This window comes from Diabrotica undecimpunctata, chromosome 8 (assembly GCF_040954645.1).
Source record: "Diabrotica undecimpunctata isolate CICGRU chromosome 8, icDiaUnde3, whole genome shotgun sequence".
Taxonomy (NCBI): domain Eukaryota; kingdom Metazoa; phylum Arthropoda; class Insecta; order Coleoptera; family Chrysomelidae; genus Diabrotica; species Diabrotica undecimpunctata.
In genome coordinates this window covers 11,454,176-11,481,466 of record NC_092810.1, presented here as the reverse complement: position 1 = coordinate 11,481,466, position 27,291 = coordinate 11,454,176, and the positions used below count along the sequence as shown (strand labels likewise).

The 27,291-nt window shown below is 32.5% G+C and overlaps 1 protein-coding gene across 4 annotated transcripts in view; it reads right to left on the bottom strand.

The window, feature by feature from the left end:
- Positions 1-27,291, bottom strand: part of ATP8B (ATPase phospholipid transporting 8B) — a 294,637-nt gene that overhangs the window by 38,517 nt on the left and 228,829 nt on the right. For all 4 annotated transcript variants that reach the window (XM_072539697.1, XM_072539698.1, XM_072539695.1 and 1 more), the window contains 2 exons: positions 15,517-15,729; positions 4,475-4,680 (listed from right to left, as the gene is read on the bottom strand). In XM_072539697.1, the coding sequence (XP_072395798.1) occupies positions 4,475-4,680; positions 15,517-15,729 (419 nt within the window). The remainder of the gene's footprint in view (positions 1-4,474; positions 4,681-15,516; positions 15,730-27,291) is intronic.

Here is a 27,291-nt window from a genome sequence, read left to right as displayed (position 1 = left end):
TGCGTGTTATTGGCAACCTCTATATCTTTTATAAAAACTGCAATCTGAGAACCACATCGGGTGGGAAAATCATTAATTTTATTCCCGAATCGTATATTTTGATCTTATCAATAAACTCGAAGTGTTTTTGATTTTTTATTACTTTGATAAAGCTGTGTACCGAGAGTTCGACTGTTTCCTATGCATTTTCTTGATTTAGAACCTCTGCGCTTTGCGTAGGGGTGGCGAAAAGACGCGACTGATAGTTTCTGCCCTTCAGGGACGATTTTTAAAAAAATAATTATTAAATTTACAAATGCGAGAGAATCAAAAATATTATTGATAGGTTCCAAAAGTTAAAAGGACTAGTAGCTTTTAAGTTTTTAAGTATCAATGTTTTAATTTCTTCTTAACTAAATGAATCTGGTCCAGTTTTGGACATCTTCGATATGAACCTTGGGAATCTCTTCTTGAGGAATAACTATATTTGGAAGTAATAGTGGCTGACTTTCAGAAATGAGACGATTATTGCTAAATGTTTGATCTTCTGTGCTAAACTGGCATTGGAAAGGAATTGTGATGAGATAATTTCCAGAAATTAGTTGAAGGTCTGTGTTAGTACAGTTCATTTGGATTTTGGTTTTGGTTACCAAAATAGCGATGTAGTGGGACTCATCTACTTGTTGGATCATATTTTTTGAAATGTGAACTTCTATTCTTTAGCATCTCGTAGGATTAGATTTCAGTTTAAGGAGTTGGAATAGACAGTCTTCTTCATTTTTACTTTTCAGATGATTCTCGGGACAGAAGAATTTTGGCTTCAGATTGGAGCATGGTACAGATGTGTATTGGTAAAAATTTTCATTCATTATCAGATAGGTGTTAGGGGGCACTTCGTTAGGGTAGTTCGATTTACAGTAGGAATCGAGTATAAATGATAATAGGAGTATTCGTCGGGATAAGCTATTGGAACATGGACAACAAAAACAATTGGCAAGTTAGAGTAGTACGCTTCTGTTTCTAAGATATTATAATATTTATTTATGTCTGATGTGATATTCGGATAAATTAGTTCGTTTCTTGAATGATATTTCATAATTTGAGTTAATATTGACTTTAGTTCATTAATCTTTACTATACTACTATTTAAAATACCTAGTCTCGCAAATGTTATAGAGTTTTCTATTTCTGTTAGCAACTGTAATATAATATTTATACTTATACTTAATTGATCTAAAATATTTCTAGTTATAAGGAAATCTTCAAAATTAAAAATAAATTTATTAAGTTTTGAACGAATAGATTCTAAACCAGAGAAAATTACTTCTTGGTTACTCTTTATGAGAGAAATAGTATTATTAAAATTCTCTACAATCTCAGTCGATAATGAAATTTGTTTATTAAGTTTATTTACAATTTTATTTTGGTTACTTTTTAGTTCTTCTAGTGCGTTATCATAATGTTTTGCGTCTTCCGTATCTAAGTTTCCTGTAATACATTTAATAATTGAGCCTAGTCCGTCTATAAGACCTCTTTTTGCTCTGTAGTTAGGTAAAAGTGATTGGAGTTTTTGTTCAGCTAGTTGTAGCTGGAAGAGAAGGACACGATCAAAATTTTCTAATTCGGAATAATAAGGACTACTAAGGCCGTCTTTAATTGCAGCTGTTACATTTTGGTAGGAAAGTCTTAGGGTATTAATTTCTTTTTGAATTGGTTCTAAGTTGACATAATGAATAAATGAATGAGTACTGGATTTAATTTTTGCAGGAGCGTAGGTTCGTATCCTACTGACTGCGCCACTGATAGTTTCTGCCCTTCAGGGACGATTTTTAAAAAAATAATTATTAAATTTACAAATGTGAGAGAACTTTATTGCGTTCTTAAAAGTTACAATATTAAAATCAGACTTCACTGTACAAAGTTTCAAATCAGACTGAATAATAATTAATTAAAATGAAATACATTACACATTGGAAAATAAAACAATAATTCGCAAGTTGCACTTTTATATTCAGGTCGACCATAGTTCAGGTGCTGACGCATCGGATTTAGGGTATTGGCTTATGGGGTCAACGACTATAACTCGCGTCGTTCCATAAATATAAAGAAGGACCTGTCAAGATCATCGACTTACAAACAGCGCTAGATGACATAGAAGAATGGAGTTTAAAATGGAAAATCGCTATTAACTCCGAAAAGACACAGGCTGTACTTTTCAAAAAGAGGCACCAACAACCAGAAGAACAGGTGACTGTGCAAGACAATCCCATCGAGTGGAAAAGCGAAGCAAAATACCTCGGAGTTATCATGGACAAAGGCTTAAAGTTTAGTAAACACGTAGACGCTACAATACAAAAAGCCAACATGACAAGAGCATCAATAAGAGCCTAGCAGGAAGAAAAATCAAACTTAGAATGAAAACTAAAATAAGATTAATAAATAGTATAATTCTTCCTATACTAACATATGCATCTCTCGCATGGGGACACATATGTAACACAACAAACAAGAAAATATAAGCGGCACGTAACAGCAGCCTAAGAGACGCAGTCAACGTACCGACATACGTTGCAGAAAGATTCCTCTTCAGAGAATTACAACAAATTAGAGTGACTGATATAATGAAGGAAAAAGCAAGGACAAAGTTCGTGGAGATAGAGAACCATCCTAGTCACATATTGCGAGAGATCATGAGGTACGACGCTTTCCACAGATGGAAGCACAAAAGACCCAAACAACAAATAGTAGAATAAAATTAAAAGACTAGAGAGAAAATCAACAAACACACCAGAGAGAAAACACTACAGAAAACAACAACACCAACGCACAAAGAAGATAGTTCGTAGCTCAAAACACTCGTGGACAATCGCAAAATACAACGTGGGCTCAGTTGCCTTAAGTGGACAAACTCTATATTGTCATATTGTCACATATTTACATATATTTTTCAATGTTATAATATAGATATTGTACTAATTATGACTTTTTGTTTCAGGCTACCTACAAAAAAAAATCAAAACATACAAAAACGGCCTCGGTCACCAAAAAAATTAAAAAAACACTAACAAAAACCGGCGCAAGCCAACAAAAAAAAACTAACAAAAACCCGGGCACGTAGGGCCCAACACCTTGAGCACCAAGTCGCCGAACTGAGCCTAGCTCAGAGCAGAGACTTGAGGCGCAACTAAGCAATTTTAGTTCGCGGATAAGCCACAGTAAGATAACAGGATCATAGCGACAATGCGCTGTCCTGAGTTTGAATTCGGTTAGGAAACCATGTTGGAGTTCTATTACCCAGGACTCGCACATGAAGAGCATTTGGCTGATAGTTGTGCTCCTATCACGCATCAGAGTGCTATAGAGGGTAAAGGGATGGTCTGGAGCATTGGAGCGCTGTGGAGTGACTCCTGTTTTTACTCGAGTTAATACACCTCGATCCAATGAATTGTTACACCCGAACGTAATTCTTAGGGGTGAATATGTCTCACAGGCTGGTTTTAATTAAATTGCTTGCTTGCTTGCAAGATCATCAGAATCTTTCCCACAGCGTGTCACGAAACATCAATTCTTCATTGCGGGTACAGCGAAAGCGCATTTCGTTAGTTTCTATCAGAAATACAAACATTTCCTGCAACGATGATTACAACAAAAGGTAAGTGTTCACTCTTTATATATTGTGTTGAGTTGTGCCAATTGGCGGTTCATATAAATTTCATTCTTTACTATGTACTTTAATTAATTAATTATGCAGCTAATGATAGTTCCTATATAAACACTGCCCAATTAGAAAAGATCCTAGAAAAATCGTTAATAAACTAAACGATTTCTATTATTCTTCAGGCGCAGTCTTCGTTCTGAAGGTTGGTAACCTTCCAGGCTAAGCGTACTTTCGAGACTGATGCTCTAAAAAGATGAACCAGCAATGTTTTCTCATTTCTTAACCTTTATAACCGTAAGCTTTATTTTTAATATATAGCAGAAGTCTCATCTAACTGACAAGACGAATCTTTATGTTAAACGCGGTGTTTCAATTGACCGCAGCATGGAAACTGCTCTGCCATTACAACACTCTTCTAGGTGCCCTAAGTCGTCTACAGACAATTCTGAGTTTCAACATCGAAAAGATTATAATATCTACGTTCCATCATCTAGTATCTGGTCTACTAAAAAGGATCGATTCCACCGTAAACCGATAACACCAATAGAACTAAAGGCTCATACGACAATCGTAGCGATTACCTAGTAAAGTCACATTGTTTTTTAGCCTTTCCACTTTCGGAACTTTCGGAATTATTTTTTTTTTTACTTTTTGCAAGCTTTGTCCATAAATTTGTACAATTTTCAGTGACAATAAAGCATATTTTTTTTTTATTTATTTAGTATTTATTTATAACTCATCACTTAATTACTAATAATTTTAATTTAAACTTTTACCAGTGACCAAAAAGATTGTTTAGTACGTAATGAATTAATATGAATAAAAAATTCTAATTACCCATCTAATTCGGAGGTTTCTATGTAACACAATCCATTCGGTTCGCTAGACGTTAAAATTAAAACATCGGCTGCTATGAACTGATTATTGTCCATTCGAATAATATCTCCCACTTGGACTGCCGACCATTTTTCTTTGACCAACTGTCCTCTCCTGACCACCCTAGATTTTCTATTGTTGACATGCGAGTCTGAAATGTGACGTTGCTGAAAAATAAAGAAAAAAGATTATTTACTAATATGTATTATATCCGTACCTCAGAACAAAAGTGTATTAAGTCACAAAATATAAATTTTACAGGAGAGCGAAAATAAAAATTCTTTTTTGAGTTGGATTTTGTAAGCACGCAAAGTAAGATCTGTCCGCAAAATCTTTCATAAAGTGGATGGACACGTATCCTACTGCTGTGCACGATGGCAGATAGACTGATTCGGGTCTTCCTGTATGATACGCTCTACAGCAGCAACAAGTGCTTCTGTACGCACAGTACGACGTGTCTGTGACAGAAAAGAAAGAAAGAAAAAAGTTGTTTTCATCTTTATTTGCAAGGGAAAGGTTATTCAAATTAAATTACAATTTTTAAATAATGATAAAGCAATTTGTAAACAAGTAAAATTAACAATATCTATTTGAAAAACGCAAGTAGTGATTTAACTTGTCGAACATGATTCTATTTTAAAACAACTGCAAATAACAATTAAAGAACAATTATTAAACATCGATTTTAAGATTACTTTCAATAATTGAAGTGAAACAAATTACGAGAGAAGGGGAGTGAATCCTCGGCTATCATTTATTTCCTTTTACATTATAAACTTTTATAACAACAAACCAACTGACTGATCCAACAGCTCAGCACACTGGCTGAGAGTCAACGCAAAACTTTTTTTGATACATAACAAAACAATTTCAATTAAATGAGATCTGGTTGAATGCTCGAATATGAGTCTTACAAAATATAAAATGCAGATATCGAAGGCAGTTCTTTATTAAATCTAGAACAAGTACTTTCGCTCTCAGAGCATCTTCAAGGCATCTGAAATACGCAAAAAAACGCTGTTGTAGTGAAAGAATAAGTATCAAAACTTCTTCCAGTTTTTTTATCATCTAAAATCTAAACAATGTGGTCTTTGTCTTCTGCTAAAATTATTTGATCATCGGCAAAAACCAATGAAAAATTGAAGTCATAAGAAACTTTGACGTTGGTACGCTCCACTTGCTGTCCATCTTATTTAATAGGAACCACGTTTGTGTAACATAAAGTGTCATTTTACTTGACGAAATGTAATAAAGAAAATTTGAAATTATTGTCCTTATAAACAGAGTTTTGTCTGATAAAAAATTATACAATTGATTCATAAATAAAAATTGGATTTAAAAAGTTTTACCGGGACATTTGATGGACGAATTGGGACAGCCGGGACCGTATTTTTAATCTGTTTACATAATGTGATGTATATGAGAAGGTGTGGCAACCCTAATACAGTATACTCCCTCTATAACGAACATGGTTATTACGAAGTTTCGCTGATAACGAAGTACATTAGATATCCCGTGAAATTCCTATTGAACTATAACTCTCAATAGCGAGGCAAATTTGGTTATAACGAGAGGTTAGATCGAAAAACGTGTTTTTTTTTTTAGTTTTTGGCCCGGCCGTGGCTATAAATAACGGCCCTTTTTAACTGCCCCACAATAAACTTAACTGCCGCCCGCAATAAACTTCTTTACAATAAATACAACTGTTTAACATCTTTAGAAAATAGATAGTAGATGATAGACAGAATGATACTGGACAATTTAAAGCAGTCAAAAATGACAGACTTCTTACAATTGCATAAGCAATAGTTTATGTGATCCTTGAAAATACGCTTTATACATTACATAGTTGGAAAAAAATGTAAGTACAGATTTTTTGTTTTAACATTATATCATTGACTATAAAAGTAAACAACTCTTTTTTGTTTTAATGTATTTAATTGAAAATAAAAGTAAACAACTTTTTTTCAAAAACGCCATTCAAACAATATTTATTAGCATCTATGTAATATTGCTCTGAACGTCTTCACTATAGGAAGTTAATGTTTTAGAAAACTACATATTTATAAGTATGCAGAGTATTATTGTTGTCTGATGTCTGATATAACGAGATCGGCTTATAACGAGGTAATTAGTCTGCCACTTCAGTTCTCGTTATAGAGGGAGTCTACTGTATAAGCAAATTTCCTTATTCCGCCGTACTTCACAAATCCCTCAACGTTTTCTATGTAAAACTACTAATTAACAATCATTAAAGTGTTATTTTTTCTGCGATTTGTTTAATGACATATTTGGAAATGTGTTATTGTCCAATTTTATAAGTTTAAGTAAATAGTAACAAACACATAATAGTCGAATATACTTGTTAATGTGACAATGACGTTATATGTACCATTAACAACACCCTACTTGCCAATTAAGTGTGGAATTTTTTTATGTGATGTTAAAACTAATGGATATATTTAAGTAGTTATACAGATAAAAGTATTAATTAAGATATAACTACAATAACAAACAAAAATACCAATGAATACGATTACGATCTGTACGTTGTACCTATATTCGAATATTCTTTTTATTGTCACACATAATTCAGATGTAAATAATTTACAAAAATATTTTTGAAGATATTAGCAAAATAACATCAAATTATTTCTTACTTTTACGAAAATAGAATACAATGTTATTTGCCCCCAAGCTTATACTTTCAAAGCTACTGTGTTCTCAACATGAAAGACGGACGCGAGGATGGCTGGCTTAAAGGTATTGCGACCAATTTTACAGTTTTCAAACATAAAGCATAAGCGCTATAAGAATAAGCCAACGCTAGTATGGGTTTTAATCAAAAAAACCTTCAACTGTTACGGCCACTGCCACGAATTTTGGTGTTAAATGAGGAACGTGTCAATGTGTCAAGACAATAATGGGCTGACACATTCTGCTCTACACTTTTATTGCTTAACCCTGCAGCGGTGGTGCCAAGTCTCTCAGACCCAAGCGTTGTACTAGACGGTATAAAAAGAGTGGGGTTTAAACTATGAACTTCGTGCTCTTAGTACCTTACTAATATTTATTATGGCATCGACTGTCGAGCCGAGAACTTTTGCCAGATTTTTTTATTGTTATAGCCTATTTGGGTTCATTAGACTTGGCGCCACCCCTTAAGTAACTCAAGTGACTGTTATTTTATTTTCGTTTCTTGGAATTTCTTTTACAAGTGGTGAGTAATTTTAATAACAGGTATTATTTTATATTTTGCTTAGTCAAATTTATTATTTTTAGCACAATGAGTTATGAAAAGGAGCAAAGTCGTCTACTTTCAATTGCTTAAGGAAGTAGAAACTGACACAGAACACCTTTTTGATGACATTGAATCAGAGGATGAAGTAGATACCACAGAGGAACATATTTCAAATTCAGATACTGAACAAGAGGGTGATGGCGGTGATTGCGAAGTGGATGTAATACCAGCAAAAGTTTCAAAGATTGCTACTTTTATAGGCAAAGATGGAGCAGTCTGGAAAAAACACTGCCCGGTGCAAACGGTAAGAACTCGCCAATTTAATAAAGTTGTTCACTTACCGGATGTAAAAGTAGATTGTTGAAAGTACGAACAAATATATAGATCAAATGAAAGAGATGTACAACAGAGCCCGTTCTGCTAAAAATACTGATATAATCGAAATAAGAACTTTACTAGGATTGTTCTATTTAGTTGGATGTTTGAAAAGTAATCGGTTAAGCACAGAAGAGTTGTGGGAGCGAAATGGCAGCGGGGTTGAAATGTTTTAGTTAACCATGTCGCAGCAACGTTTTTTATTTTTGTTAAGACATCTTAGATTTGATGATTTAGAAACTCGAGACAAAAGAAAATTGTCTGATAAGCCAATTAATGCCTATAAGACAACTGTTTACAAGTTTTGTAAAAAATTGCAAAAATGCCTACATAATTAGCGAGTATGGCACTATAGATGAAAAACTTGAGGTATTTCTGGGAAGATGCGGTTTTAAACAGTATGTTCCTTCCAAACCGAACAAATATGGATTCAAAATCTTTGCCTTAGTTGATGCAAAAACTAGATATACATTAAATCTAGATTTAAATGATATTCATAAAGAAGTAAAGCTAGATAATACACCAGGATTGTTTTGATTTTCTAATTAACAAATTATTGAATTTTGGGTCTGTCAGACTTGGCGCCCCTACTGGTGTTCCGATATGGGTCGCCACCAGTGAGGGTTAAACTATGCTATCGAAAAAATGGGACTTAGGTATTTTGATTTTTCAATGACTTAGGATTTTATGAACTTATGAAAAAGTAGTATTATTTTGAGAAATATGTGAAAAATTTGATTTTTTGAATGATTTTTTGATAAAAGTTAGATACGGAATACGGCGGCCTTTGGTTTTGGCCGCTCGTGTGCGGTACACTCATAATAGGATCGGCTGTGATATACATGAAACAATATAAAATAATGTTAATTCATTGAATATAAATTAGAATGTCCAAAATGAGCCTATTACAGCAAAATGCTCTCACGATTACACATGCAAAAATAGCGACAAAGTTGTCATTGAAAATTCGTTTGTGTTTGTAGTTGGATGATATAATACTACAATTTTTTTCAAGGTTGAAATTGCTACACACCCAACCTCAACCAAGATTATAATATAGCGAGCGATTCTATAAATCCAGTTTTAAAAATAGTTAAATTCAACACCTACGAAATTTATAACTCAGTGATATAATCTCTGATAATATTTCTTTGTTTGTTTACTAGAACCTTTCCAAAATAATTACTTTATGAATATGTTTTGTTATTCAAAGAACAACAACTATACATTCTGTATAAATAAATAATATTTACAATTTACACAAATTATTGAGGAAGGTGATAAAGTTAATTTTCTAAGAAGTGAAATAATAGAGAGACTGAAAATTCAAAAATGTAACTTTAATTAGAAATCCTATAAAAAAAGTAGATTGATATTTCTTATTACGTAATCTTATTTTTTTTTTCGAAATAATCGTATTTTCTCGTTTTCATTGCATACTTAATTTTGCTCTTATTCTTCTTCTTTCTTCTTGTATGTAGGCTTTAAAGCCTGTTTCTTCTTCAATATTAGCCTCTAAAATTGTTCAAATTATAGCACCATCTTTTTCGTGGTCTGCCAATACTTCTTCGTCCATTTTTTGATGACTTTATCTCGTGCTATTCGTACTATCCTATCCTCTGCCATTCTACTAATGTGTTCATTCCACTCGTATTTCCGTTTTGTCACCCATCCATTTATGTCTTCTATATTGCAAGCTCTTCTTATGTTTTCGCTTCTCTCCCTATCCAACAGACTTTTCCCTGATATTCGTCGGAGTATTTTCATCTCTGTTGTTTCTAGTAGTCGTCTCGTTTTAAGTGTGTGAGGTCTTGTCTCCGCCGTGTATGTTAATATAGGTCTAATTGCTGCTTTATAGATTCTTGTTTTTGTGTCTTGCCTTGGGTGTTTGTTCGTTTGTTCAACATGGGTTGAAGTCAAGCGAACAGTGGGGAGAGCCACGGAGTGTTAGAAAGCTATACTCTAACACTCCGCCATCGAGCTTTGCAGCAGTCCTGATGCCTTCCGTGTACCAGGTGTCTCAACAAGCCATCCTTCTTCGACGCTTGAAGCCCTAGAAGCTACGAAGAGCCTGAAGTAGCCACAGTCTCTGTCCGCCCTCCAGATATGTGGTCCGCGGGCAAACTCGCCTACGAGACCCTAGGATAAGCGGATGGGATCCTGATAGCAGAGAAGAAGACGAACTCGCTGGGAGGAATGGTACACCGACCGTGGATGGAGCCTGCTGCAGTCTACCTCGGTCTCTCCTAGAGCCCTAAACCTACCTACCTACCTTAGACTCTGAGGCTTTGTCTTCGCCTTCTACAAATTAGTTTTATTTTATTATCCTTCGAAAACAATTCAACGTCCCAATTTGAAAAAGGGATAAGTGCCTAAGGTATTTCGCACACCAAATTCACGAAATATCCTAGAGCAGAGCGTACGAGGACAGTACCTACCAGGTAGAAATAAATAATTCTGTATTCTTGATCAGAAGTTTAAATGGAGATAATAGAAATAGGTTCTTACAAGGAGATTATCAGTGCCTAAACAAAGGTTTAGGTACTATTTCATCTAGTAAAAGTGCCTGTAAGGTTGAAAAGATTCTTCTAATCTACAGCAACATTCTACGAGTATAACATAGCGAGAGATCAAAATTAAGACAATTTTAAAGATGAATTGCTAAATGATAAAAGACATTACTGAACTTTTTGAAGTTGACGAAGCTAACCTTATATAATATTTTAGTGTTCTTAGGAAAAACACTGAGAAGAATGATTAAACATGTATTTTTTGTATTCATTATTAAATTTTTCTTTACAAAATTTAATTCGTACCTGCCACCACAAATTGTATAATCAAAAGAGATATTAAAACATTACTGTGATTTCTTTGACAATTATTTAAATATTTGTGTGCTCCGAAATAAATTTTACATTTAGGGTAAATGCACCAGTTGTTGGCCATGTGCTAGTTATTGGCCTACTAATATGTTTTGATTAGAATTAGGAAAATGTTGGTATTTTGTTAATTCTAACTACTTTTTTAAAGTTTGGCAACATGTCTTCTAGAGTATGACACATCTAGTTTCAAGGTAACCATTAAATTTTAGTCAGTATTCGATGTTGAATGAGACACTGTTCTGTGCCGCTAGTTTGCAACCGAAATTTTGTTATTTACCTATAGAAACTTGTGTTGGTCGCGAAGTATTATATACTGCAATTTACTTTCTACTTTATATTTTATGTTTTTGTGAGAATATAGTGTATGTCCTGTTCCAAACTGCATAACGAATATAACGTTATTTATACAAATAACGTAAATTTTAAGGTGGCCAACTACTAATACATGAAATTATCAATGTATCAGTTATTGGCCTAGATGGCCAATAACTCAAACATTAGATTTTGTAAGAATCTAGTGATTGACATATGTTAATAACTAGTGTTTTATATGTGGCCAATAACTAATTAACATAAATTAGAAAATATGCCAAAACGATCTAAAACTGAAAACAATTATAAAAAAAAAGTATTCCGAAGACGATGTTAAAAAAGCGTTAGAGTTAATTAAAAATGGTATGAGTGAGCGAGAAGCCTCAAGAATTTTTAATATTCCCAGAGCCACTATAAGTTACCGGAAAAGTAAAAAATTTCATTACAAGATAACCCATGAACCAGATCCATTTCTTTCGAAGGATGAAGAGGAACAACTGAAACTCTGGATTTTTCATTGTCAAAATAGAGGATTTCCTGTTCGTGTTGACGACATTAAGGACTCCGTTAAATCATTTTTAGAGAGTAACCTTAGAGTTAATCCATTTAATCCAGTCAAAAAAGGACTTTCAGACGTTTTTCAAGACCCAACAAGAATCTTCAATGGTAACGAGACATGTTTTTATCTATGTCCCAAAAATAAAAAGGTTTTGGCTATGAAGGGTTCCAGAAACGTCTATTAAATTGAACATAACCCAAAGGTTAACTTAACAGTTATGTTCACATTTTCTGCAATAGGCAATGTTTTACCTCCTATGATAATTTATCCCCATAAAAGATTGCCAAATGATATACTAAGTGCTGTGCCGAATTCGTGGGGTGTTGGTTTAACTGAAAATGGTTGGATGGACAACAAAAACTTTTATGAATATATTGGAAATATATTTAACCCTTATTTAGATCGAAATAATATTACACGTCCGGTGATACTTTTTGTTGATGGGCATAAAACCCATTAAACTATACAGACAAGTCAACTTTGCACAGATTTAAAAATTATTTTTGTAGCTTTATATCCTAATGCCACGAGATTATTGCAACCAGCGGATGTGGCTGCATTTAAGCCTCTAAAAACATTTTGGAACAAAGCTGTGCTTCAGTTTAGGAGAGACAACCCCCAAAAAGTGTTAACGAAAGTACAGTTTGCCCCTGTTTTAAAATCTGCTATAGATAGGTTAAATCCAGATGTTATCAGAAGTGGGTTTATGGCATGCGGTATATTTCCTTGGAATTCTTCTGCTCTTGACTATTCAAAATATCTTGGGAAAGAATTTGAAACTGAAGATAATCTGAATAAGCACAATGATTTACCTACACTTATTGATCCAAATACAACAATTTCTTATAAATAATTTTTTGAAATAGTTGGCAATGACAAAATTAAAGAGCTTTGTCGAAATAATTGTAAAACTCAATCTGATGATTACCAAATATTGAAACAAATCTTTTTAGCATCGGTAAAAATTTCTACAAACGACGAACAAGAAAATATTTTAGACGAAGAAGTAAAATTTTTAGATACAAGTGAAGTAATTTTCGATAGAAATGATATACCTGTAATAATAGATGATACTGAAATTGTAAACATTCCTAAAATCGAGAACGAAACCTTGATGGTACCTGAGAATGAAATTTTCAACATGCAAAGAATATAAGAATATACAAATCAAGCTGAATCAAGTTTGACAAAACGGTTAAAAAAGGTCAAAAAACCAAAAAACCCGAGAAATCCCTAAACATTTCTGAAAATATATCTGTAAATGCTACAAATAAATCTATTGTGACTTACTTAATATGGCCAGATACTCTAGTACGAATCGGAAAGAAGGAAACTCAAAAGCTTCCATTTGTTCTAACTTCATCAGATAGAAGAAAAATAGAAAAAGAAAAAATGGAAAAAAAATTAGAAGAGGGGCGTAAAAAGGAACAGAGGAAACTTGAAAGAAAAGAAAAACAGAGTATTAAGGAAAATCAAAAAAAAAATAAAAAGCTCGAATAATAAAAATCCCAAAAAATTAGCTAAAACTTTTAAGTCTGAAGAGCAAAGTAGACAACCCATAGAAATGACCTCAACAAAATTAAAAAAAGGTGTAAAAGTTCACATTATCATTGAAAAATATCAAAAAAAGATAAAAATGCATTGAAAGTGTTTTCTTCTCTAAACCAGGAAAGTAGAAGTAACAATATTGAGGTTTTTGAGCCACCACTACCTGAATTTGTCAAAGTTCCTATACCAGAATCTCATTCTCACACAAAATCATCAACCTCTGTAAATAACCAAGATAATATTGACATTTTCAACCATTCACCTACACCAGAAGTGAATTTGAGATTATCTCCGCAAATATTTCTCGCCCACACTAAATCTCCAAGCCCTGAGAAAAAAATTGTACCCAAACGGAAATTATTTGATGATAATACAGATCAGTCCTCAACAAAAATTACAATTCTATCTGATAATTTATTATCAAATATTCCTTCACACAGTCTGAAAATCGAAACTTGGTATCAAACGTTCTTTCGCGTTTTAAAAATAAAAACTTGGTATCAAACATTCCATCACATTTTAAAAACCAAAAAGTTACTAAAGGTGCGTGTTATCTATGTGTACTAAATATTACAGAGTGTAAAGAAGGCATTAGATGCCAAATGTGTCTTAGAACATATCATGTAACTTGCATAACAAGATTCTATGGCGACACAGATCAAGTATATGTTTGCGAATCTTGCCAAAATAAAAAATAAAAGTTTACTTTGACATGTGTCTTTTTTTGTGTCCACATTCATCACAAAATCCTTGCTTACCCAAACACCTACCTATCTATCTATTTTAACTTACGAATTATTTGGTAAAATATCTCTTTAAAAAATGATGGCCAATCACTAACGCATATGGTGTCAATAACTGGAACAGGGTGGCCAATAACTGGTTCATTTGCACGTTTACAAAAGAACACATATAAAATATTTTCACACATGAAATATTAACGTAATAAAATTTTGCAATATGTAGAAATAATAATAAAATTCCATGGTATTAAAAATAGTTACAATAGGCCACAGTGACAAAACATTTCATAGATATATCGACGTGCTCTCCTTAAGAGGCCAATAACTGGTGCTCTTACCCTATCTTACAGATAACTAACAGCAACATAATTTGACGTAAAAAGACGGGTACATTTTATTTTATAAATAAATGTCTATCCTTCAAACTATCTGTCAGATAGGACAATATTTATCTGGAGGTCAAAAGACCGGCCCTTTCATGCAAGAAGTTTATTATTTTAAAAATTTAATTTTTAATTATTTTGAAAATTTTGTTGATCCTAAAAAATTGGCTGCGAATTTGGTGATTGGTAAAAAATATAATACAAAAATTGAGCTTCCCCAACAAATAAATTGCCAAACTACGTTTTCTACATAGGTCGATTTTATAAGACGATTTTACGCAAAAAGTTCAGCGACTCTCAGAAAATGTCTTAGCTTTAATAGGAGGAAGACAGAAAAAAATTAAGTGGAGTGATTGTAGATGCAATTAATTGGACCCCCCGTCGCATGGTGAGGGGCAAAATCACTAGTAATATATAAATTATTTTCAATATTAGCTATCTTGTTCTCTATTCAACTAGAAATTCAAACTATTCTAGCTCGAACTTTTTATTTTGTTTACATTCTTTCAATATTAGTTGCCGTAATATCCTCGTTATTGGTCTTACAAAATATCATGAACCTGACTCATGACCTGACGTCAATCTACGAACCGAACTTTGAAATCTGACATTACTGAAATCGTTTATACAGTGTGTCCTCATAGCAACACAGAGTAAAATTATTTTTTTCCGTTAGTAAAATAAATGAAGTATTATTTATCGTTTTTCTTCTAACAGTAGTTTTTAATACTTTATATTGAATTCAGCATGAAATTAAAATAGTTAAGTTTTTTAGGATTCTGTATTCTTTAGATTTAGAACATCTCCAATTCTCTCTTAATTCCTGCATTAGTTTAATTTGTAAACCTTTGAAGGTTTTTTCTTGGTAGTTGAATGAATTTGGACCTCATCCAGCTATTAGGTAAAACTTTTAACTAGTTAAATAGCCAGTGACCCGTAAATAAAAAATGTATTACTTACAATGTCATCATAGGCATCCTTGACGGCAGTGAGTCCGAGCACACCGATGAGGGGTAGCGCTGTGGTAACTGGCGTGAGACTGCTGATCGCTGGTATCAACTGTAACACGAGAAGGCACAAAAAGTAGAAGTTCGCCAAGCGTTGAAACTGTTCGAATAAGTTCAATGGCAGGAACGTCAGTAACGAGTACTTTGAGGTCTTTATGTAGTTACTCTGAAAAAGAAAATAGGCGTATCAAAAAAGTTTTTAAACATAACATTTTCATCTTAAATGTTGAAGCATACATCAAAGTCTTACGTCAGTACACTCACGTGAATAATACATTATTAACAATGAGAAATGTTCTAAATATAACTAACAGTATTAAACTGTGTTGATTTCCTATACGACTTTTGCCTAAACGTTACACTTTTACATAAATTTTAATTTAAATTGCAAATTATTGAACTAAACAAAACATCCTGACATTACAAAAGCGTGAATTTTTATTTTCGACTGTCGACTTCAGCTTGTAAGTAAGAAGTACCAGATGTTCGTATCAAGATAGCGCAGATAAATTAATTCGCAAATCTAATTTGGACTAGTAAGCCTCTCAAAGCTACGATATGCGTTTTACTAACCAATTAGAGCCAAACTTAAAACCTCTAGAAGTGTTTATGACATAATATTGATTACTGAAAGTGGCATCGCATTGTGTCCTCAAGGCACTTATCTGCCAAGAATTTATTCAATGAATTCTTTGCCTTTGGCCTTAAAAAACACACATTTCCTAAACCCCTTTCACATTACATACGGCTGTGCTTTATCTAAATGTCAAGTTTCTAAAAAAAGGAAGTCCCGTTGACTCCAAATGGTTCCCTGTGCGTAACCCATATTTATGCCTATTGTTACGACAGATAATGACGCCTCATATGACTCAAAACTGTAAACATATTTATTACTAATATCTTTTCTATTCTAGTTATTTCGGCGCTCAGTTGAAAGACCTGTCTACTTAAATTCTGATGAGTCACCCGCGATTTGAAATTTCCAGAAGCAGGCCGAATAAAACCAGTATGAGCGACCTTCTGGGCTCTTCGATGGAGAATCGCGGCAATTCCGGAACTAATGGAATTTTATATTTAAAGCGTAAAACAGTAACGTGCGTAAAACAGAGTTGTGTACTCATTTTCTAAGAACCATAAAGGAAATGAGAAACCAAAAAAGAAAAATATTTTATCTTGATGAAACATGGATCAACGAGGGTCATACACCAAATAAATTTTGGCAGGATGAAACTGTTACAAGTCAAAGGCACGCTTTTGTAAATAACTTATCTACTGGTTTAAACCCACCATCAGGAAAGGGACGCAGGCTGATATTAGTACACATTGGCAGTTCAGACGGTTTTGTTGAAGGTGGTTTATTAACTTTTGAATCAACTCGTACCGGTGACTACCATGAAGACATGAACGCTGATGTCTTTCAAGAATGGTTCGAACAAATGATAGATCTTCTTCCTAACAACTGTGTAATAGTAATGGATAATGCAAGTTATCACTCCAGACTTATAGAAGGACTGCCCACAACCAAGTGGTTAAAAAAAGACTTGCAGAATTGGCTGAGTTCAAAAAATATTACGTACCATCCCGGATCTATAAGAAAGGAACTTTATTCGTTGTGTGCCCTTCATAAAGAAAAATTTAAAAAATACGAAATTGATGAAATTGCCAAAAATCGTGGAATGACAGTACTTAGATCCCCACCATATCATTGTGAATTAAACCCGATTGAACTGGTATGGGCACAGATAAAGAGTGAAGTTTCAAGAAAAAATACCACTTTTAAAATTCATGATGTTAAACAGTTGTTTTTGGAGGCCGTAAATAATGTAAAACCTGAAAACTGGGAAAAGGCAGTAAATCACACTATTAAAGAAGAGGAAAAAATGTGGAAGCTGGACAATATTACTGATAAAATGATCGAGCCAGTTATTATAAATCTTGGTTCTGAAAGTTCATCTTCTGAATCTGATTTGGATTTGTAACAAGTAGCTGTAAGTTTTATATTAATATTTTTATTCATCTATTTAACATACCTTAGACGGTTTTAAAAACTCTTTTTCTCTTTTGTAATTTTTAAAAATTAAAAAAAATGTGAATTTTTTAAAACCCTTTTTAAAGTAGGCCAGTCAGTTCTAATATAGTGTGTGATAAAAGAGGTCACTTTTGTTTACATACACATAACACTTTATAACACTGAAATAATTCATTTATTTTTTTACAATTATTCAAAGTAATTTTTCAATTAATCTAGAGCACGCCCATGGAGTGGTCGGAGCTACCAGTTAAAATTATGCTAATTACTCTCTCGTTCATAAAAATAAACTATAATAGAAGTTATCGCCCACTGATGAGCGATCAGTAAAGGGTAGACGGTTACGTTTGTTACAATATCCTCTTTGATAGTTTCTGCGGCAATTGCAGACGAAACATCAGAAGGAAATAATTATAGACCACGGTCTATAAACGGTGAAAACAAAATCTGCTCATATCATTTTACCTTTTAAAGCATTGAATAGTAATGAAATCTTAAAATGTTCCAACATCTTAATAAAACAACGTAACTTCATTATGAATTTAATAAATTTAATTAATGTATATTTTAGCGATACATTTTGCACGCTTGGTTGAGGTCGCCTACCTTACCCTTAATCTAAATGAATCGTCTAGCTCTTTATTAGTGTAATAACCTCTGCTCATAAAATATTTGGTACGATGGTGTCGGTTGCAGGAAATAAAATTTGAAATATTCTTTTACGAGTCGAGTCGTGTTCATAACTCACCGGTTAATATATATTACGAACACAGAGAACAGTATTGTCAAGGATAATATTCGTTAGGGCATTGTACTAAATGAACAAAAAAATTCAAATGAATTGTTACGAGAACGCTTGATTCACGGCGTATAACAAAATTATAGTTGCAGAATTTTCCTGTCTTCTCCTCATTGTCTCTTCTACGTTAGATTAGAACTTTGGATGGATACCATTTACCCATTTGCTAAAGTTCATCTAGACAAAATTTAAAAGTGTATCAAATACAATCAAATTCCTTAAGGACATACGTTTACTACACAAAATTTAAGTTATATTATATGTATCATTTTGTAATTTGGTAATTTAATACGCAATTTGTAATTAGTGTATTTAATAACAACTGTACAATCTGTAAAACCCGCTAATAACATTTAATGGCTAAAAAAAAAAAAAAAAATAGCGTAGCTTTTAAGCAAATTTACATTTACATTGCTAACTTGTTGTTATTATTCATGGAATTTATGATCTTATGCAATAAACAGTCAGCGTATGTATATATGTAGAATCTGTGTTTGCTTCCTCAAGACATGTTTGACCCATATACATTTTTGAGTGTATTCTAACCTAAAGTAGAAACCCTCAATTTAGAAGAGTGATATCATAGTTTAAACGCCGAATATCCTCAAATTTAAATGTACACAGCGGCCCTCGAAAACTGCCTGTTTTCTCGATTGCACTTTGCGTTTCCTCATAAGAAATTACAGAATATATAAAGTAGTATATTTATTTGTGCTTCTCTACAGTAGACTTGACCAGAAGTTGTCGTACAGTGTAGCCAATTCTTGTTCACAAGTAGTAATTATGGTCATACAAAACCTGTATTCTTCCACGCAGCGATTATTACTGTCATAAAAATACAAAAAAACCTGATTTTTTCAATAGTAAAAATTAAGCACAAAATTGTAATGAAATAAATTTTATTTATATGTTCCGTTTCGTTACATATTTAAATTTATAAAATAAAAATCGATATTTTAAAACAATATTTTTCAATCGTTTGGCAATTTTGGAATTAGCGACGGAACTCCGTTTCAATTCAGATCCACAGAAAGCCGTAAAACTAGTTTTTGTCGAGCGAGTGCCCATCAACAATAGTTCATTTACATTGGCGTTTCTGAGGGTAGGGTATTTTATGCGATAAGTTTGTGTTATTGATAAAACGTGTTATTGATAATACGAGTGTTATAGTTTGTTGTTTTATAGTAAATTTTTAGTTATATTCTGTGATTATTTGGTTTGAGTTTTATTGGAGTTGGACGAAAAACCGAGTTGTTCCAAGAGAAGACTGCAAAATTCTGATGTTGATTCCAAAAATGAAATGCCGCAAAAGAGACGGAAAATGTTAACGTCCGAAGAGAAGGTAATAATACGAAACGTTTATGAAGGAAGTGTCGGCAGAAAAATGGAATTAAATGTTAGCCAAGCGGTCGACATTTGTAGCAGTTTAACAAAAGTATCCGTTAGCTATATTTATCGTGTACTTAAAAGTACATCGGAAAATAAAAAGCAAGAAAAAGGTAAAACTAGAGGTAGGAAAAGCATTGTTTTGGATGACGAGACAAGGAATATTATACGTCGAAAAATTCATTTTATTTTCGGAGTGAAATTCCAACACTGAAAAATATTTCTCAAGAGCTCGAAAACGATGACTCCTTACCCAAGATATCTCGTAGAGTCTTAACCAGGACCATGCGTGAAATGAACTTTCGATATGTAAAACTCAACAGAAAAAGTATGCTATTAGAAAAAAATAAAATTATTGTGCGGAGAAGAAAATATTTAGAAGAAATACGCAAAATTCGCAGCACTGGACACAAAATATGTTATTTGGATGAAACCTGGATTAACCAAGGTTGGAAAAGATCATACAGTTGGAAAAGTTTGGCAAAATTTAAATGTCAAAAGTAAACGCGAAGCATTTATAGAAGGCTGATATACAGGATTAAAAGCTCCATCAGGAAAGGGACGGCGTTTAATCGTCACCCATATAGGAAGTGATACAGGGTTTCTTGATGATGGTTTTCTTCAATTTGAGTCGAAACAGGTGATTATTAAAGAAATTGAAAGGGAGGATTCAAGAATGGCTTACAGAAAAGGGGATTGCATACGAAGAATCAATGCTCAAAATTTAGCTACTTGACATTGCACGGTTAAGGAAAATTGAATATATTAAATATGCTGTAGATGAAACTGCAAAAGATTCTGGTGTCAAAGTTCTGCGTCTACCACCTTATCATTGTGAACTTAATCCCATTGAACTTATCTGGGAGCAAGTGAAAGGAGAAGTAGCACGCAATAACAAAATGTTCAAATTAAACGAAATTAAGAAACTTTTGATTCAAGCAATCCTCCATGTAACTCCAGAGAAATGGGCTAAATGTATAGGCCACATAATTAAAGAAGAACATCGTATGTGGGAACTTGACACTCATATCAAAGTTTTACTAGAGCCAATTATAATTACACCAGGTGGTGAAGATAATTTCAGCGATAGCAGCACTGCATCTTCAGGTTTAGACAGCGAATAATATTTTCTAATAGTTTAATAAGAACATCAGCATAAAAAAAACCAAAAACAAAAAAAAAACGAGAAGAACATAGTAAGTGTGTATAGTGTTTGTGTTTAAACACATCAAACATTATTTTTATTTTGTTTTTATAGAATTTTATTTTGTTTTATAGGATTTTATTTTGTTTTGTTTTATACTGTTTAAGTGTTTTGTTCATTTTATTTAATAAGACAATATGGCTCTTGGCGAACACTCATTTAAAAAAAGTATCGCGCCACAAGACATACCTCTGGGGTGGTGTGGAAACTGTCTTAAAATTTGTTTTAAAAAAATTTCATTGTGTAACTCTTTAAGGACGGGTCACGTCAAAAGACGTTTTAGCGTAACTTCCGCGACAGCCGGTTGGTATCAGTAAACTTTCTGCAAAATTACTTCTTTTTTATAGCTTTTTGTTTGTGGCATTCTGTATTTTTAGGGGAATGTAGGGAATGAGCCACAAAATATTTATTCATATCTTTATTTATTGACGTTTCGATCTCTATATCCAGAGACCGTTTTCAATTATACAAATGATAGTATTATTTATTTTCTATGGCTTTTCGCTTGTCGTTCTGTATTTTTAGAAATAATGTTGGGAATAAGCCACAATATATTTATTCAAATGTTTAATTTACGGACGTTTCGATCTCTATAAAGAGACCGTTTTCAAACATACAAATGACAGATATATTTATTTTTCTATAGCTGCTTGTTTGTGGCATTCTGTATTTTTAGGGGGAAGGTTGGACATAAGCCACAATATATCTATTTACATGTTTAATACATTGACGTTTCGATCTCTATTCCGTTTTTAAAGATAGAAAAAAAAAAGAAAATAAACAATATAAGATTATAAAAATATCTAATAATTAACAAATAAAATAAATATAACTATCATTTATATCGTTGAAAGCGGTCTTTGGATATAGAGATCGAAACGTCAGTAAAAACTTGTAAATAAATATATTGTGGCCTATTTCGAACATTAATATTTGAAAAATAAAATATAATTAACGTTAAAATAAAAGTAAGTGTACGTCACTGGATTTCCAAACGGCTTTCCGCATTTCTGGGCCTTTAAACGATGACTCACTCTCTCAAATAGTGAAATTATACCATAGTTAATAAGTTTTTTGGGAAGTTTAGGGAAGAACAGGGTTTAATCGTTTTTACGAATATGTAGAATTGGAAATTTAGATAAACTAGTTCCTTATAATAACCTAATAAGCATATTTTTCACGTATTATTTATGCATACGAAAGTAGAATCCATTACCTAGCGAATAGTTTCACAACAAATGAAATATCCGCCACAATCGATCGTCGGTTCACCTTCCCGCCTTGAACTCAAGATTTTTCATTTTCATTTTTATTGAAAATGGATATGGAACAAACACCACTTCCTGGCAGGCTTCATTTCAGGAATATAATATATGCAGAAAACGATTAATTTAGTTTGCGTTGTGGTGTTGTTCCGTTGGAATGGGATATTATCGAAAGTTAACGTAGGGGATATATGTTGCGCCAAGAAATTTAATAGGCTTAGTTAACGAAATAACAAAATTTTAATAAAATATTACTATTGTCTGTTTAAAACTTATTTCATAAATAAAAAAATAATTGATTTTTATTTATTTTTTAATTATTTATAGTCCATTTCCATCATATTGATAGCACATTATGTATGCAAATCCCTAAACTGTTGATACGGGTGACTCAATGAAAAATAGATATTTGTCAACAAATTTACAGAAGTATATAGGAAAACAATTTTAAATTGAGTATGACCACCAGGTATAAAGGTTGAATCAGAATAGAATACAATAGTTTTGAGGGTTACTAATCCCTAAATAAAGTTGCCAGTGTCGGAGTGATGGAGATTAACAGGTACTAATGAATTTGCAAGAAATGTAAGATGTTTATTTTATTGGTTATATATAAAATAATTTGTTTTTAATTTAATTTTAAATTATTTTAATCAAATTCCATTTCAGATTCACTGCTTTCTTCAGAATCTAAGGAATCTTCAACTCCAATGTTAATTATTACCGGTTCCAGCATTGCATCAGTCATATTATCCAAATTCCACATTTTATTTTCTTCCTTGTGAGCATGACTAACAGCATTTTTCCAATTTTCTGGAGTTACTTTTGATAAGGAATGTTCTAATAATTGTTGTAAGTCTTCTAATTTAAAAGTTTTGTTGTTGCGTCCGACTTCACCCTTTACTTGAGACAATATATTTTCTATCGGATTCAGATCACAGTGGTATGGGGGTAAACTTAAAATAATTACATCACGGTTTAATGCCACTTCATCAATTATATATTTTTTATAAGCTGCTTTATGTTGCCTTACAATAGGTAATAATTCCTTTTTTGTCGAATTCTCCTTGTACTCAATTGCGTGTTTATCCAAACATTCGATTATCTCTCCTTTTTTCCATGCCGTTGTTGGCAATTTTTCTGCTAGTCTTGAATGGTAACTAGCATTATCCATGACTATGACAGAATTTTTTGGAATTAAATCCAACATTTGCTCAAAATATTCTTCAAAAACGTCAGCAGTCATTTCCTCGTGGTAATCTTTGGTTGACTTTGAGGCAAAACTTAATAATCCACCATTGACAAAACCGTATTCGTTTCCAATATGGGCTATTATGAGTCTGCGTTCTTTTCCAACGGGAATATTGTTTATTCCAGTAGATACACCTTCGATGAATGCCTGACGGGAACTTTTCACATTTGTATCAACCCATAGATATGGTACAGTATGACCTTCATTTAACCAAGTCTCGTCCAAATAAAAAATTGTTTTCCCTTCTTCTCGGTACTTTTTAATAGTTCTTAGATAATCTCGTCTCCAACATACAATGTAATCTTTTTCAATTAAAATGGATTTTCACAAAAAAACATTTTCAAACATCTACATACAAACATTAGCAAACATTTGCTAACGTTTGCCAACATATGTTTGGCATAGTTTGTCAAAAACAAGAACTTGAGAATTTGAGTAAGTTTGCAAACATTTGCCATCGTTCCGTCTTGTTTGTACAAAATGTCCCCGAGAAGAGAAGTTATATGTGCGACTAGTTTTATAATCATGTTTGAGTTAGTAAAAAACGAGAATATAAAAAAAGAAGATATCGTAGATTTTTCATGTCAAATTTTTTAAAAAGGATAAGTTCAACAGAACTTCTAAATGATTCGTCCACACTATTTCTGTTGCTATTTCACACCAAGCGTCGATTTTTTTTTTAAATTTATTGTAGTATAGCTTATGACTGGCATTCCATATTTCTGGTTTCATTTTGTAAAATTCAATTAATTCTAAACATTTCTCATTATCCCATTCAATTTTTTTGTAAAAAACAAATGAAGGTGTTCGTAGAAGTTTTCCCTTTAAATAAAAATGTTGTGTTTCAAAAATACTAATTGAAAGAAAAAAATGTACCCTTATTATAGTGTATTTTTATGTATGAGAGAGTAATAAAACAATAAATTATGTATGCAAATCCCTAAACTGTTGATACGGGTGACTCAATGAAAAACAGATATTTGTCAACAAGTTTACAGAAGTATATAGGAAAAGAATTTTAAATTGAGTATGACCACCAGGTATAAAGGTTGGAGCAGAATAGAATACAATAGTTGTGAGCATTACTAATCCCTAAATAAGGTTGTCAGTGTCGGAGTGATGGAGGTTAACAGGTACTAATGAATTTGCAAGAAATGTAAGATGTTTATTTTATTGGTTATATATAACCAATAAAAGTTTAATAAGTACCTACCTATTTGCAAAATAAAGTTTAATTCTTTAGATAAAATAAAACGTTTTATTTTATCTATTTGCAAAATAAAGTTTAATTCTTTGCCTATTTGCAAAATAAAGTTTAATTCTTTAGATAAAATAAAACGTTTTATTTTATCTGAAATGAGTGCATTCCACGAAGTAAGGGTTTCAACAATCAAACATTTAATTCTTTAATTCCAGGAATCTACGACAGTAATTGACTAGATAATTACCTTCTAAACTTATTCCACAGAAAATGTGATAGTGGGTTTTTCCATTTTGTATATAGGAAGGTCCAAGTGGCGTATTCAAAATTCTTAACAGTTCACTCAAAGTAGGTACTTCAGTTGCAAGGTGCAGTTTATTGTGTATACTAGTGTTATGGAAAATTTGGAAGTGCCGTGTAAACGCCGAAAAATTGGTCCTCTAACAGTTAATGAAAAAACATTAATATTTAATTGTTTTAAATCATTTACAGACAAACGTTTATGTGAAAGTGTTGATGAGACCGTTGAGTTAGTTAGCAGTACACTTGGTGTTGGGAAATCTACGATTTACAGAGTTATTAAAGAAGAGAAATGTGGTAGTTTTCAAATGCCACGTAATGCTCCAGAGAAACCAAAATTTCAAATAGAATATCATTTTAAAGAAGGACTTCGACGGAAAGTGCATGAATTCTTCTTTAGACAAGAATTTCCAACATTGGATAAAGTTCTTGTCTCAGTTCGAGATGATAAGGATTACCCAGAAATGAGTTGAAGTACGTTATGGAAACTTTTAAAAGAAATAGGCTTCCGCTGGAAAAAGAATCCCAGAAAGTCTATTTTATTAGAAAGAAGCGATATTGTCATATGGAGAAGACATTTTCTAAGAACCATAAAGGAAATGAGAAACCAAAAAAGAAAAATATTTTATCTTGATGAAACATGGATCAACGAGGGTCATACACCAAATAAATTTTGGCGGGATGAAACTGTTACAAGTCAAAGGCACGCTTTTGTAAATAACTTATCTACTGGTTTAAACCCACCATCAGGAAAGGGACGCAGGCTGATAATAGTACACATTGGCAGTTCAGACGGTTTTGTTGAAGGTGGTTTATTAACTTTTGAATCAACTCGTACCGGTGACTACCATGAAGACATGAACGCTGATGTCTTTCAAGAATGGTTCAAACAAATGATAGATGTTCTTCCTAAGAACTGTGTAATAGTAATGGATAATGCAAGTTATCACTCCAGACTTATAGAAGGACTGCCCACAACCAAGTGGTTAAAAAAAGACTTGCAGAATTGGCTGAGTTCAAAAAATATTACGTACCATCCCGGATCTATAACAAAGGAACTTTATTCGTTGTGTGCCCTTCATAAAGAAAAATTTAAAAAATACGAAATTGATGAAATTGCCAAAAATCGTGGAATGACAGTACTTAGATCCCCACCATATCATTGTGAATTAAACCCGATTGAACTGGTATGGGCACAGATAAAGAGTGAAGTTTCAAGAAAAAATACCACTTTTAAAATTCATGATGTTAAACAGTTGTTTTTGGAGGCCGTAAATAATGTAAAACCTGAAAACTGGGAAAAGGCAGTAAATCACACTATTAAAGAAGAGGAAAAAATGTGGAAGCTGGACAATATTACTGATAAAATGATCGAGCCAGTTATTATAAATCTTGGTTCTGAAAGTTCATCTTCTGAATCTGATTTGGATTTGTAACAAGTAGCTGTAAGTTTTATATTAATATTTTTATTCATCTATTTAACATACCTTAGACGGTTTTAAAAACTCTTTTTCTCTTTTGTAATTTTTAAAAATTAAAAAAAATGTGAATTTTTTAAAACCCTTTTTAATGTAGGCCAGTCAGTTCTAATACAGTGTGTGATAAAAGAGGTCACTTTTGTTTACATACACATAACACTTTATAACACTGAAATAATTCATTTATTTTTTACAATTATTCAAAGTAATTTTTCAATTAATCTTGAGCACGCCCATGGAGTGGTCGGAGCTACCAGTTAAAATTATGCTAATTACTCTCTCGTTCATAAAAATAAACTATAGTGGTCCCAATATACCACCGTCGTACGGTCTTGTTATTATTTAAATGTCGTCGATCGGAGTGTTAAAGGGAAATTTACGAAATTCCAATATAAGGTATTACTTTTAGATTCCCTTATTATAATTAATGGTAGCCTGATAATTTTGATCTCTGAATATGTGAACAATTTCATAAATGAATAATGTTCAATAATTAATCTCGATTTGTACGATTTGTTTATCTGAGTCATAGTAATTAGCTCAGACATAAAACTCCTAGACTAGAAATAACAGAGTAAACTTTTTCTTAAGTGCTTTTAACTTCATTAGTGACACGACAACTTCCCAATTAAATTTAATAATAAAATTTGAAACTTATTTATTACATCACGAAGTACTAACAATTTAAATTTTAACTATCTGTTTGCAAACTGTGTTTTCTCTGTTTGAAGGACATGCTTTGTTTATTACAACCATATTAATTCATGTGAAATCCAATAGAATACAATATTATGTAATAGCAAGGTGACGGACC